Raw genomic sequence first — 14704 nt, 5'->3', positions numbered from 1 at the left:
CCCCCAAAGTTAAAATGTCCCACTTAACCCCCTTGACCGTGGTTTTGTATTCCACTTAACCCCCCACCGTTAAGTCAGTCAAAAACTCTGTTAAAAATGCTGACGTGGCACAAATGGGACCCACAAATTTGTTGAATTGAATGCCACGTAGGTGCCATGTGTAAAATAAAATAAAAAGAAAGATTTTCTGTTAAATAATATTTTTGTTAAAGATTGTGTATTAATAATAATATTTTAAATCTTGACCAAAAAAATAATATTATTTTAAACAAACCAAAAACAAAAAAAAAACATTCCAATCCCCTTCTCCTTGCCCAGGTTGCGCATTGATTTAACCCCATCCCCAAAGATGCCCCAATCATCCTTCCTCGTCCCTCTGCAACCAACAACCAACCTACCATCATCCATAACCACCCAAACCAACCACAAGCCATGCCCCATCATCCTTCCCCTCTTCAACAACCAACCATTGCATCACTATCATCCATAACAAGCCATACCCACTGCCAAAAAAAAAAATTAGGAAAGGAAAGGTGAAGATGGTGGGTAGCGGGGGCCAAAAAGCTTAATGATGAAGATGGTGGCGTGACCTTGGTCCTTAAGGGTTGGATCTGGAATTGCAGTTGAGTTGAGTCTGTGATAGATCTGGGATGGCACTGATTTGGACACAGAGAGAGAGAGAGAGAGAGAGGTTGTCTTGGGTTGGGGAGATGAATATATATATATATATATATATATATATATATATATATATATATATATATATATATATATATATATATAAGGTTGGCTAGGTACGAAGGGAGAGGGTGGGGTGAGGGAGGAGATCTGTTGGCCATGGTGGAAGGATATGGAGAAGACGATGTTACTGGTTTTTTTTAATTTCCTCTTAATTTTTTCTTTTGTTATTTTGTATTTTTATTGTTATTTTTCGTTTATTATTAATAGTTGAGTTGAGTTAAGTTTTTTTTTTAATTTTTTTTATACATGGCACCTACGTGGCATTCAATTCAATAAATTTTTGGGTCCCATTTGTGCCACGTCAGCATTTTTAACAGAGTTTTTAACTGACTTGACGGTGAGTGGTTAAGTGAAACACAAAACCACAGTCAAGGGGGTTAAGTGGGCCATTTTAACTTTGGGGGGTTAAGTAAGATTTGACCGAACTTTCAGGGGGTGCTACAGTAAATAAGCCTTTATTATAAATGGTTCACATTTATACGAAACGAAAAGATAATATTGGTTACACTCTATGTGTATTATGATGAAGCTGGAAAAAAAAGAGGGGTAATTAAGACCCGAAGATCTTGAAAAGGTGATTAAATGTTAACGTGAACACGTTGATCAATGCCAAATATTAGTTGGTTCTCTCACTGTTATGGTTTATAAATTTGAAGACACTCATAAGATGTATAGTCTTGTTTGAGCTGTAAATCCCACTATACAGTAATGTGTTCAATTTATTGTAAACAACTTTAGCACCATGTACCTGAATGAAAAAGGAATTTTGTTAATACAGATATTGGAACCTGAAGTCCATAATCATAATAATTTAAACTTGAAGTTTAAATATTGAACAAATGTGATAATTATATAACCAAAAGTACGGCAATGTAAGGACCAGTTCTTAAAAGACAATCCTTATAATATAAATATTTGTGGACTTGAAGTTCCCTAATTCTTAAAAGGCAAATGAAGACATGAAGCTCTTTGATTTATTTTTCATTAGAACCAGAAGTTTTAACAATTTATTTTATGGCAATATTTTAATTTTTGATGTATTTTATTTTTACTTAGTTCTTTTCTTTAGTGTTATTTTTATTTTATGCAAGGACCCGAAGTCCCTAAATTATATAATTAAATAAAGACTCGAAGTCTCTTAGTTCTCAATCCATATAATATCTATATAAGGACTTGGAGTTCTGCAATTCTCAAAAAGTAAATCAAGACTTGGAGTTCATTGATTTTTCTCTAACTTGGAACCAGAAGTTCCAACAATTTATTTTATTCTTATTGTTATATTCAGTTATTTGTTTTCATTTCAATAATTTGTATTTAAGGATGTGAAGTTCTTCATATGACCCGAAGTGCAAATATCTTAGAACCCGAAGTTCTTATTAAGTCTAATCCAAACTATAAGTTTCGGCCACATGTGCATTAAAATAGGTAAATTCTAGAACCTGAAGTTCTAATTGTGTCAACCTCCAAATTGATATTTTAACAAGTGCATATGTATTATGATTTTGGGCTAAAAAATATACATCATGTTAAGAACCTGAAGTTCCAACATTATTTGGATTTCATGTCTTCTATTTTTTTAATTTATTGTCGTTTTATTTTATTACCTTGAACAATATCATATTACTACAAATTTGGACCTGCAGTTCAAAACCATATATTCTTTTTAATTTGATATATGCACCCAAACCTGAAGTTTCAGATATACGTTAATATATATATCAAAAGTTCATAATTGTCTATTGAGATTAATATTAATATGAACCTGTAGTTCATATCCTATCAAAGAACTTGCAGCTCTGGTATAACATATATAAGATGTTAATTGAACCTGAAGTTCAGAATCAAACGTTGTTTCTTTTATCTTTATCATGTTTTCCATAATGGAATCAAAAGATTGGAAATTTCAAATTCCTTGGTTCTTAATTTTAATTATTTTTATATTTAATTTGAACCTGTAGTTCAAAGCACAAAATGAGAAGACAAGACCATTCCGGAAGAATGGCATGCAAGAAATCATTCCATAAGAATGACATGTTTTATGTACAAAAGAGTGTTCCAGAAGAACGACTGGCATTATGTACAAAATATCATTCTAGAAGAATGACTTGGATTATATACAAAAAACCATTCTAGAGGAAATGCTTGAATCATCTTGATATTTATCCCAGAAGGACAACCCATTAACATGTTAATATTAATATTATGCATGTCGAATGCATTAAGGTTCTTGAAGGACAATACTTATTACATGAATTAAGGTCCCCGAAGGACAATACTTATGACATTCTTTGTATTATTTTGATGAGACCAAAATTCCCGTCGTTAGGGGGAGATTTGGTTGTTCTTGAAAGAATAAATAACGACGTGAATGATTATGAAATATATTTATTATTGTCTCATCAAACAAATTGGTATGGAAGATAAATGCCAGAAGCATATTCAAAAAAGGATTGTAAGTCAAATGACCAGAAGCATATACAGACACAAAGTAAGTGACTACTAATAACCAATTTGTTGCATACCTGAAGCATGACAGATTTATAGATTGCAAAAACTGAACTCCCCATAAAAGCTGTTGGATGCCTGAAGCATGACAGATCTATAGGTGCAAAAGACTTAACTCCTCAGAAGAGGAGATTAATTGCAAAGTTTAAGCCCTATTCAAAATAACTCTCTAGAAGAGGTTATGATCCACATTCTATAAATTATACATCTTAGAAGAGATATTTGTCCATGAAGTGACAATGAAAGCCTTTGAAGTGGCACTGGTACCAGAAAATAATGAAAGTAAGGAGATGCTTATAAATTATGCATGCGCATACACATGAGAATCGTGGGATCATGAATTGATGATATATTGGTTTATAGTACGTACTAAAGTTATCAAGGGCTATACATGATGATATTGCACCACTTGTTATAATTGTCGACAAATATAAATAAAGATTGGCCAACTGGAATAGGTTGCCCAATAAAGTTGAATATTTCCGGAAAAAGTGCAATGATTGAACCTCTAGTTAAAACAACAAAAGGATATAAAAATGTATACGTTACAAATTGGTGTTTAAGATGAAGTGAAATAAATCACTTGATGATATGACACAACATTTCCCAGTAAAGATATGGAATTATGATGGTAAACATATGCAGCTATTGTTGCATTCCTAAAAGGACACAATTTAATGTGCAAACAACCAATTAAAAATACCCGCAAGTGCACGAATCTATCGAAGTATAGATTATGTAAGTACGGGGTCGATCCCACGAAGAACTTGTCGGTTGCCTATAAGTTCTAATTCGAGTACAAAGAGAACACTTAACTAACACACCACAATGCACAAATGCAAATTTGAAACTAAAAGAAATGTAAAAGAAACGTAAAAGAAACAAACAAAACAAAAAAGGAATGTGCTGTGAACAGTGAACAGCGACCGGTCGTTAGTTAAGAGCGACCGGTCGTTTTTGTCTGGCGACCGGTCGTGAGGTAAAAGCGACCGGTCGTTTTAGTACAGAGTCGAAACTTCAGAATTGTGTGCTGAGCGACCGGTCGTGAGACACTAGCGACCCGGTCGTTCTTGGGCAGAGTCGTTTTCTCTGTTTTTCCAGTTTCGACCTCTGTCCAGTGTTTTGCCTATAACTTTCCAACCGTACGTCCAAAATTCACGTTCTTTATACGGTTGGATTCAGCACAGAAAATGGAAGAATACAACGCGGACCAAAAGTCCAAAACAATTACGGAATCAAATAAAATCAGTAACAAAGACACAAAACGTGTCAAACACGCAACTCACACACACATTTTGGGGGGGGGGGGGGGGTTTGATTTGTTTGAAGTGACCTATTTCTATTGCATGAAAGTAAATGGACTTTAAAATTGAATAAGAATAGCAGAGATGAATTATCAAAGAGTGGAAACAAATTGTAACAAACACTAAGGTTTCGGAATCCACCCTAAACAATTCTACCAATGTTCATGAATACTCAAGTGATGAACTCTAAACGTGTTGTTGAAGATGTTCGCAATCAAGACCAGTACGAGTGGCTCAAGACGCACTGATTCTCTCTAATGTACGTAAAGTGCAGTACGAGTGCTACAATACTTGTGCCTTCCCTATAATCGAATCTAGGTGTGCTTAGTACTTTGATTAAATTAAAAGAAAAACCCATTATGTTCAAAGAGAATATGAACATCACAAGAACCCTAATAGCATGGTGTTTACATTAGGTATTCAAGAAACCAATTCACATGGATGGTTCTTACTCCATCCATTTATTGCTTAGGAAAACATGAAGATACACATAATCCCAACAATCTCAAGAAGCATGCTTTCAAAGATGGCCAACCAAGGAAAAACACACATCAAGGATAGATTAATTTGGTGAATTGGAATTCATCAACAATATCTAGAAATTCATACACTCAAGCATCAAAACAATAAGGTAATCATGTTTAGGGCTTCAACCTAAGCCCTAGCTATGGAGTTTAGTTCCTCATAATCATTTCAAACACAAATTCGAAATATAACTAGAAAGAGTTTACAGATTTGGAAATGATGAAAGCTTGAAGTCTTCAATGGTGGAAGTCTTCCCTCTTCTTCCTCCGGCTGCACCTTGGCTTTTTCCAAGCTCCAAGCTCTCCCAAAAATGCTCTCCTCTGTGTAATTCTGTAATGGATTCCTTTCCCACGTTGAAAAGCCTCCCCAACTTCAGATTGCAATTCCTTTTCTTCCCTCTCTCCTCCTTTCCAGCTTTTACCTTTAGTATTCTAATGCAAAGTCTTCACCCATTGTCTTCTTGTCCCCTTGCAAATGATGAAGCCTTGTCCTCACAAAGATGCCAAATGCTTCAGAAAATTTCTCATCTACTAAGGTAAATTCTTGTTACCAAGTGCTATGGTAACAAGAATAATCAAGATAACACAATGGAGGTAAAAGCTGGCCAATTCCGGATTTCCAGAGCTGTGGTAACATGCTGGATTGGTTGGATAGGCAATACTTGTCCAATGGAGCTCAAATTTGGATATGTTTTAGTTAACATCCATTGGAACAAGTCTCATGAAGATCATGACCTCATCCGAGCACCAGAGCATGCTGATCCCAGGCCAAGAAGTTGACCTACGAAAATGAACAAAAACAAAGTTTATAACCAATAATGCACTTTTAGCTCATTTTCATTCCAACCAAGGTAAAATCTAAGAAAACACAAAAAGGAAGTAAAAAGCTATAAAATGTCAAGAACTAACTCAAAATAGTGGGTGAATAACATGAAAAATCATGTGTAAAAATGAACCGAACAAACTTCCCAAACTTATCTTTTGCTAGTCCTCGAGCAAAACAGAAATTAAAACAAGACTCGAAACAAATCTTTCCGAACACTTTCCAAAGAGAGAGCGACTCATGCAAACGACTCAAAAGTTTTCACAAGAAAAACTCAGTTTAGACATTAGTCACAAGGCGGCAAAGTTCAGAACACAACATGCTCAAGTGTAGTAGTGTGACGGCCAAATGAAACTCATTCTCCAATTTCAGTTTTCACATAACTTCAAAAATCATACCAAGCACAAATGTAACTTCAAATCTCACCAAAGTTGTCCTCTCACAAATGAATCACTCGGAAGAGGGTTACAATGCATCACTCAATAGTAAATATGAGAATAGAGTTAAACCATAAGGGACTTAACTCAAAATTAGCAAGATGAAAAACATGCATGAATATGATCTCAAGAAGGATGCTAAACACTTAAAAGCTGAAAAATGTGTGCAAATCAACCACATGACATTTAGGATCAATTTAAGTCTTTATTATAGGTTGTAATGGGGCTAAGGGTGTAAGGTGAATAAGAAATGAAGGATATGGATACAACAAAGTCCAAGGAACTCACAATGTAAGAGCATATAATCGTTGACTAAAAGACTTTGAAACATCACGCTTGAGATTTTCACTCATTTTTTTGGTGATCAAATAGACCACAAAGCCTTATACCTCCACTAATTACGATTCACACTCCTTCCTTCCATTCGAACAACCAAGAAACATGGAATTGAATTTGAAACCATTGCCACTTAACCACAACTTTTCTCTTTTCTTTCACCCTTTGAGTGAAGTACTTTTTTCTGGTTTTTTTTTTTTTTTTTTTTTTTTTTTTTCAATTTGGTGTAATAACCCTTCCCAAACTTAGCATGAAAAACACATCTAAATTAAAGCTCACGAGTTCCTTAGAAAGGTAAATTCTTGTTTTTCAGGCTAAGGCTAGAAGTAATAACTGGTTACTTGAAAGAAAAGGCATACATATAGGCTCAAGGTGGTTAACAATGGAAAATCATGCTTAAGCATGCATAGGGTTAGCTTGAAAGGCACAAACGGTCCAAAGAGGGCCTTAATATCATTTCTCAAATGTCATGTAATCAAATTGCACAAGAATGAGTGACTTTTAAGTGCTCAACCAAATCAATGAATAATGAGATCAAACAACAACTCAGATGACAAGAAAAGTAAGAATATGTGTATAACACTCATGAATTGAAGCACAAGGCTCAAAGCTCACATTATATGGTTATACAAGTCTAATTCATGCTTGATACAATTCTTTGGATCATGCAAGTCCCTCAACTAGAGAATTATGAAACAAATGGCAAGTGCGTAGAGGGTTTCAAACATATCATGCTAGAACGATGCCATTTAGTGAATAACAAATTATTATTATTATTATTATTATTATTTTTAAAGCATTTTCAACCAAGTCATTTAAACATTCATCACAATCTCATCATATATGTCCGGAAAGTGACTTAAGAACAAAAAAGACTCAAAACAGAAAAGAAAACAAAATAAAAGAAAGTAAGAATTTAAGTGAAACGAAAAAGACTTGCTATCCCTTCCCAAACTTAGAAACAAACATTGTCCTCAATGTTAAAGAATTCAGGCATCAACAACGTTATAACAAGAATTAAAGGGAATAAAGCAAGTAAATACAAAAACAAACACGAAAAACAACTACAATACGGTTGCAAAAACAAAAACAGAAACGAAACCAAACAGAACCAAATAAAACAGTAAGCCCTAACAACAGTCTTACACCTGCAGAAATCCAACCCAATGAAACGCACAAACCAAATGAAAGCCTAACCCAAACGAAAGCTCAAAAGCGAAGAAAGTAAATAAAACAAGAAACCAAGTCAGAAGCACAAAGCGCGAGGACTCAGTAAAATAGAAAAAGTGGGCCCTGAAGTCTCGGCACCTGTGAGTCACGGGATACAAAGTGAGAGACGTGTCGACAAGCAGAGGTCTCTCTCACGGTCCCAAGCCAGAATTATTGGCTTCATAGGAAGGTGTGACGACTTTTGTTTCTCGAAAGCACTGAAAGGCAGAAATGCAATTAAAGGGGTTGGGGACCAGGTGAGGTGACCTAAGGGGATAGGCCGTAAGGGCCGCGCAAAACGCAGAAGCGCCGTGTCTAGGGTTACGTAGAAACTAACTCTATAAAAGAAGAAGAGAAAGAGTTGGGGAAAAACACACAAACGCTGAAACACACAACAAAGAAAAGAAAGAACAAAAGAAAAGAAAGTTCAAATGGCTTCTTCCTACCCATTCTCGCTGGATCTCAACCTAGCTCCACCGACTCAGACTCGGGGCCAAGCAGTGGCACCAGTGTGGATGCCCTACTTTGCCTCCGCACGGGGGCACGTGACAGTGAACGACTCGATACTGCTGGACAACGATGTTGCCTTTGGAGTTGCTAGAAATCTAGTAACTCCCAAGGATATACGGGTGCTGGGATCAAGGGATGACAACCGGGTCGTGAGCGATGCTCTGGCACTAAGCGTGCAAAGCACCGCAACAGTCGCAAGTGTGGGTCATCGCCTACTTGCGAAGTCCCATGAGGTGGAGATGCTAAGAGGTCAGTTGGCGGCGGAGCGAAGTATGGTGGAAGAGTGCCAGAGTATCATTAAAAGTTTAAAAAGGGAAAGGGCAAGGATAGTGGAGGTGAATCGACACCAGCTGGAGGCGTTGCGGGAAGAGAACCAAAATCTCTCAAAGATGGTAAGTGTTTACGCCCATGACATGAGAAAGCAGCTGGAGGACCTGGACCAACCGGGTAAACGCAAGAAAACAGATCGCGAGAGTAGGTACGCTCAAGCTAAGAGTGCGATCTTTGGGAGCTCGAGTGATGAGCCCCAAGATGCTGTGCGTGAAGCCCCGGAAGAGGATAGCCATAGGGCTAAACTCAAAGGTCCAATGGCCGAGACACCGAGCACTGTGAAAGAATAATTTCTAATGTATTAGTGGTGTGCCTGGTTGTCTTTGCCCTTTCCGTGTATTTTTTTTTTTTTCGAAATAAAAGAAATGAAGTTGCAGAAGAAAAAGAAGCACACTTCCCAAACAAAACAAAGACGACAGCCGAAAGGGAAAACACTCTTCCCAAAATTAAAATAAAACAAAACAAAACACAAAGCACCAAAAAAATAAAAAATAAAATAAAACACCAGAAAACACGGAGGTAAAAAGAAAATTAAAGTGAAAGTAGAAATGCTCCCTTCTAAATGCATGCGACCGCAAAATCCTCGTGAAGCGTAGGTATCGAGAGAAAATGGCAAACAGCTGGACCACAAATCTCTCATCAGCAAACGTCTATTTAAACCATGCATCTGCAAGCGGAAGAGTACCCTGCATTTCTTTCTGCAAATTCAAGGAAAACCATCAAAAACATCCAAAAACAAAATAATGGCATCCTCATGCACTCACCTTGATGATCTCAATCTTGAGCTGTCACTAGCACCACCAAATTCCCAGATAAGGGCTCCTCCAACCCCTATCTTCCAAAACTCCTCATACCACCATGGCTCGGCCTCAAACTTCTCTGAGGTGGTGCCGCGAAGGGTAGTAATGCCGGAGGGCATGACTGTCAGCAGACTGACAGTTGCAGATCACCTGCATGTGGCGCAGAGGTTTGACCAGATGGCAGTGGACGAGTCCCACAATCTAACCGTGCTCAACGCAGTCTCGGCCACAAATTTGGGCATGCGCCTACTGGCGAGAACACGAGAGTGCGGGGCACTGAGTGAGGAGGTGGCGGCCCTGAAAGCTCTGGTGGCGGACCTGCAGAAGCGGCTCTACAACGCCAACCAGCATGTAGAGATGCTGCAGAAAAGGAACGAAGATCATGTAGAGCTGCTGCAGATTCTACAAGCAAGAACAGACAGAGGCAATTAGCAGAAGCCTCTGGGGGCGCAGAATGCAACAATGAACATGTGATTAGGAATTTACTGTACGCATTTTCACTAGTATGTATGTAATCACATGTTATGAAATGAAGAAGCATTCACGCCCAATTTCTGATTGTGCATTAATGAATTGAAAACACTTCCCAAACTTATATGAAACACTGTTTAAAACTGATGGAGATTTAAAATTAAACAATGCCATATAGAAAGATTGGGATGGATAATCACAAAATAAAAGGAAAAGTAAACAACAAAAAAAAACAAAAAAAAATGAACTAACAATAAAAGTTGAAATAACAAACTAACAACCGTCTCAAAATAAAATCCAAAAACAAAATAAACGAAAAGTTCAAAAGGGTACAAAACGCAAAGTACTACTGAACATCATCATCCCCATCACCATCATCATGTGCAACATCATCATCATGTGCAGAGGTCCCGGGTTGACCTGGCATCTGGAGGTGCGTCCAAATGGCGTCAATGGAGGTGCTCATATGCTGCAACTGCTGGTGGTGAAGCATCTGCAAGTCCCAAATGGCTTGGAGAGAGGGCTCCCAAGCAGAAGTGTCGACAGTGGGAGCAGGTGGGAATGGAGGTGCTGGGGCCGGCCCATGTGGTGGTGGCATACGGGGCGGCACTGGAGCAGGTGCATGTGCATGGCGCCTCTGAGAGATGCTCTTGGACACAGAAGTGTCCGAAATGGGACCCATGGGCTCAACATATATATCAGTAGAGCGAGCCCGAACACCTGAGCGTTCACAAATCATGCTAACAAGGCAGGGATAATATATGATGTTCTTCTTACGTGCACAAGCCTTCAGGCGTTCAAAAATGATGTCACAAATAGGTAGGGAAAAAGTTCCCTCATGCAAAATTTTCAGGATCATGACTCCTACTTTGGGAATTTCCGACCGTTGGCCGGATGGGTAGATGTTGTGGCGCACAAAGCTCCACAGGATGGCAAAGTAGGGTGTCAACTTACCCTGAATGAGGACAGTCTTTTTGGGTTGAGATGCAAAGGCAGCAGGGTCAGCATAAAAAAGTGTTTCAGCTGCGCTTTGCATGTCAAAATCCCTACCCAAAAATTGGTTCCACTCCTCAGTATCCCTCTCAGGTATGTGAAGAACCTCAGAGATAATGGAGGTGGATAGTTCAAAAGTTTTGCCCCGAACCTTAAGGGGCACATCATCATCACCTACATTATCTCTAGACTCTTCCCTAGGGAAAGCAGCATAAAACTCTCGCACAAATGATTCATTGTATTTTTTATAGAGACGAGCTAAAGGTAAGAGGTTTCGGTCCCTAAGAAGGTGCCGGACTTGAATAAGTCCAGCGGTTTGGATGGAGGGACTAAGATCTAGGTTACGCTCAGTAACCACAGTGGCAGTGAGAATTGCCTCTTCCGGTTGAGGTGCACTTCCGGAAGAAGATGCACCCCCTCTGGTACCCTTTCTAGCTCTAGACATCTAAGGAAAATAACCCAATATGCACAAAGCAAGAGAACAACAAAAATCATGCCACAATTCCCAAATATGCAAAATGCCACAATTATACCAATATCAAAACCAAAATGCATGCACATAGCCAAAATTTGCCACAATTCAATTATGCACCAATTCGAACGATTCAACAAATCAATCACAATGCAAAATTCCACAATGCCACAAAATTAAACACAATGCACAAATATGCCAAAATTCCAAAATGTAAACAACATTCCCAACAATCAACCATAATGACAAAATTTCAATAATAAACACAAAAAAAAAAACAATAACAACAATCAAATAAGAGATTGAGAGTGAGAAAAACATACCCAATTGAGCAAAAACACACCAACACAATCACAAACCACAATCAACAACAAAAACAAAGAAAAACAAGTTAGAATCACGAATAAACAATAAGAAAAGCAATTAGATTAAGAAAATCAAAGGAAAACTCAAAGAAAAAAATTGAAATTTACCTTGGGTGAACAGTAACCCTAATTGAAAATCCTCCAAAATTGATGAAAACACTTGAAATTTCAAGGAATAGAAGCCAAAAACGGATTCTACTCGAAAAATTAAGTGAGAAAAGTGTGATTTGGGTTAGGATTAGGGTGGGTTGTGAGGGAGGTAGAGGGAGGGAGAAGAGAGAAAACGAAAGGAGAGAAGAGTTGTGTCGCTGGGAAGAAGAAGAAGTGAGGAGAGAGAAGAGAGAAAAGAAAGAAAAGGAACGGTTTTAAAAAAAAAAATCGCGACGAGCGACCGGTCGCGAGTGGAAAGCGACCGGTCGCTTTGAAACAGATTCAAAACAAAGAAATTCGCGAAGCGCGACTGGTCGCAAGGCAAAAGAGACCGGTCGCTTTGAAACAGATTCAATTTTTCTCAGAAAACCAAAAGAGCGACCGGTCGCTTGGCAAAAGCGACCGGTCGTTTTTAGGCAGAGTCTAATTCTTCCAAAATACCAACGAGCGACCGGTCGCAAGGCAAAAGCGACCGGTCGCAAGGCAAAAGCGACCGGTCGTTTGTACACAGATTGAAAATTTTATTTTGCGCGACTCGCGACCGGTCACAAGTGCAAAGAGACCGGTCGTTTTCTGGGTTTTATTTTTATTTTTATTTTTATTTTTATTTTTATTTTTATTTTTTTTTATTTTTATTTTTATTTTTATTTTTTATAAATTAATTTGGGACTTACCTTCCCAACTCAGTTTTGCATCCCAGCAGGTACATCAATGAAGTGGAGCACTTCATCTTCTTGATGCAAAGCATTTTCGTGGTAGACTTTCAACCTATGCCCATTAACCTTCGATTCATTTCCCGTGCTAATATGTCGGATATCAACTGCACCATAGGGGTAGACATTAGTAATAATATACGGGCCCATCCAACGGGATCGAAGCTTACCTGGAAAAAGCTTGAACTTAGAGGTAAAGAGTAATACTCTTTGCCCTATTTCAAACGACTTCCTAATGATATGCCTATCATGAAATGCCTTTGTTTTTTCCTTGTAAATTTTTGCGTTCTCATAAGCATCATTGCGAAGCTCGTCCAGTTCGCTCAGTTGTAACCTTCTGATATTTCCTGCTTCCTTCATGTCGAAGTTGTACTTCTTAATTGCCCAAAGGGCCCTGTGTTCAAGCTCGACAGGTAAATGACAAGGTTTACCAAAGATTAAGCGAAATGGAGACATACCGATTGGAGTTTTGTAAACAGTTCGGTAGGCCCAGAGAGCATCGTTAAGGCGCAAAGACCAATCCTTTCGAGTAGGACCAACAGTCTTCTCTAATATATGCTTCACCTCTCTGTTAGAAATCTCCACTTGTCCACTAGTTTGAGGGTGATAGGGGGTGGACACCTTGTGAGTTATGCCATACTTCTTGAGTAGGGTCTCAAATGATCGGTTGCAAAAATGGGATCCCCCATCACTAATGATGGCCCTCGGTGTTCCAAACCTACAAAAGATATTGGCTCGAAGAAAGCTAAGAACAACTTTCGCATCATTAGTCTTGGTTGGAATTGCTTCCACCCATTTTGAAACATAATCAACCGCAAGTAGAATAAATAGATTTCCAAAAGATGAAGGAAATGGTCCCATGAAATCTATTCCCCATACATCAAATATTTCAACAATTAGAATTGGATTTAAAGGCATTTGATTTCGAGATGAAATGTTACCCATCCGTTGACACCTATCACAAGATAGACAGAATTGTGAGGCATCTTTGAACAAGCTTGGCCAATAGAATCCACTTTGCAAAACTTTTAATGCTGTCTTCTTGGCTCCAAAGTGGCCACCACATGCGTTCGAGTGACAGAATGTGAGTATGGACTGAGATTCGGTCTCGGGAACACATCGCCTAATCACAGAGTCCGAACAATACTTCCACAAATATGGGTCATCCCACACATAGGACTTGGTGGTTTTCAACAATTTGTCCTTTTGACCTCTTGACAAGTCCCTTGGTATATTTCCTGTAGCAAGAAAATTGATAATGTCAGCATACCATGGGTCAGAAACTTGTAATGCAAAAAGTTGCTCATCAGGAAAGGATTCACGAAGAGGAAGAGTGTCTTCTTCGGTATTGGAGTTAGTGATCAATCGGCTAAGGTGGTTGTTGCGTAGATACAGCTGCACCAAAATGGATTCAGTTGCATCCTCAACTTGTGATACTCGCAAGTGCACGAACCGTTGGTAGTTTAGCGTATGTAAGTGCGAGGTCGATTCCACAGGGATTGGTGATTGAATGATCCAATTCAGTTTTCCTACACAAAACAAAAACAAAAACAAAGAACATGAAAGAAGGAAGAAAATAAGAAAGTAACTCAAGCAAATAAGTTCCCAAGTTCAATTTAGATTAATGGATTGATTCTAGCTAAAGTATGATTAAGCCATGGTGTGTGGTCATAACCTTGTGTTCCTAATTCCCTAATTTGATCATTTGTTGTCTAACCTAAAATTAAGCATTAGGAACCCATTAAGCATAGAAGAACATTTTAAACAACCAAGTATGTATCTAATCCAGATTGTTGAATTCTATACACACTCTTCCTATTCATAGTTCAATTCGAATTAAAGCATGGTGTCTACTCTTAATTCAAACCAAGATAGCTAACATGCAAGCCTTAATGGTGATCAATCATTCAAACTAGCATATTAACTTATAAGCATAATGAATAAGAAAAAAAACCATAATTGAAACTTGGAAACTTATCAAACTTGAATACTTAAGAAAGAATGTACATTACAAGAAAAAT

General features: G+C 38.1%; 1 protein-coding gene across 1 annotated transcript; it reads right to left on the bottom strand.

Annotated features, from left to right (window-relative positions):
• Positions 1–10452: 10452 nt before the first annotated feature.
• On the bottom strand, positions 10453–12799 carry LOC148297910 (uncharacterized). Its single transcript, XM_088248905.1, has 3 exons — positions 12753–12799; positions 10669–11180; positions 10453–10637 (listed from the first exon to the last, which is right to left on the bottom strand). Exons 1-3 carry the CDS (start codon positions 12797–12799, stop codon positions 10453–10455), a joined length of 744 nt encoding a protein of 247 aa, XP_088105031.1.
• Positions 12800–14704: the final 1905 nt, after the last annotated feature.

Source organism: Prunus avium, chromosome 1, assembly GCF_965620075.1.
Source record: "Prunus avium chromosome 1, drPruAviu1.hap1.1, whole genome shotgun sequence".
NCBI classification, from domain to species: Eukaryota; Viridiplantae; Streptophyta; class Magnoliopsida; order Rosales; family Rosaceae; genus Prunus; species Prunus avium.
Note: the sequence above shows the minus strand (reverse complement) of the source record. Positions and strands in the feature narration are given on the sequence as shown.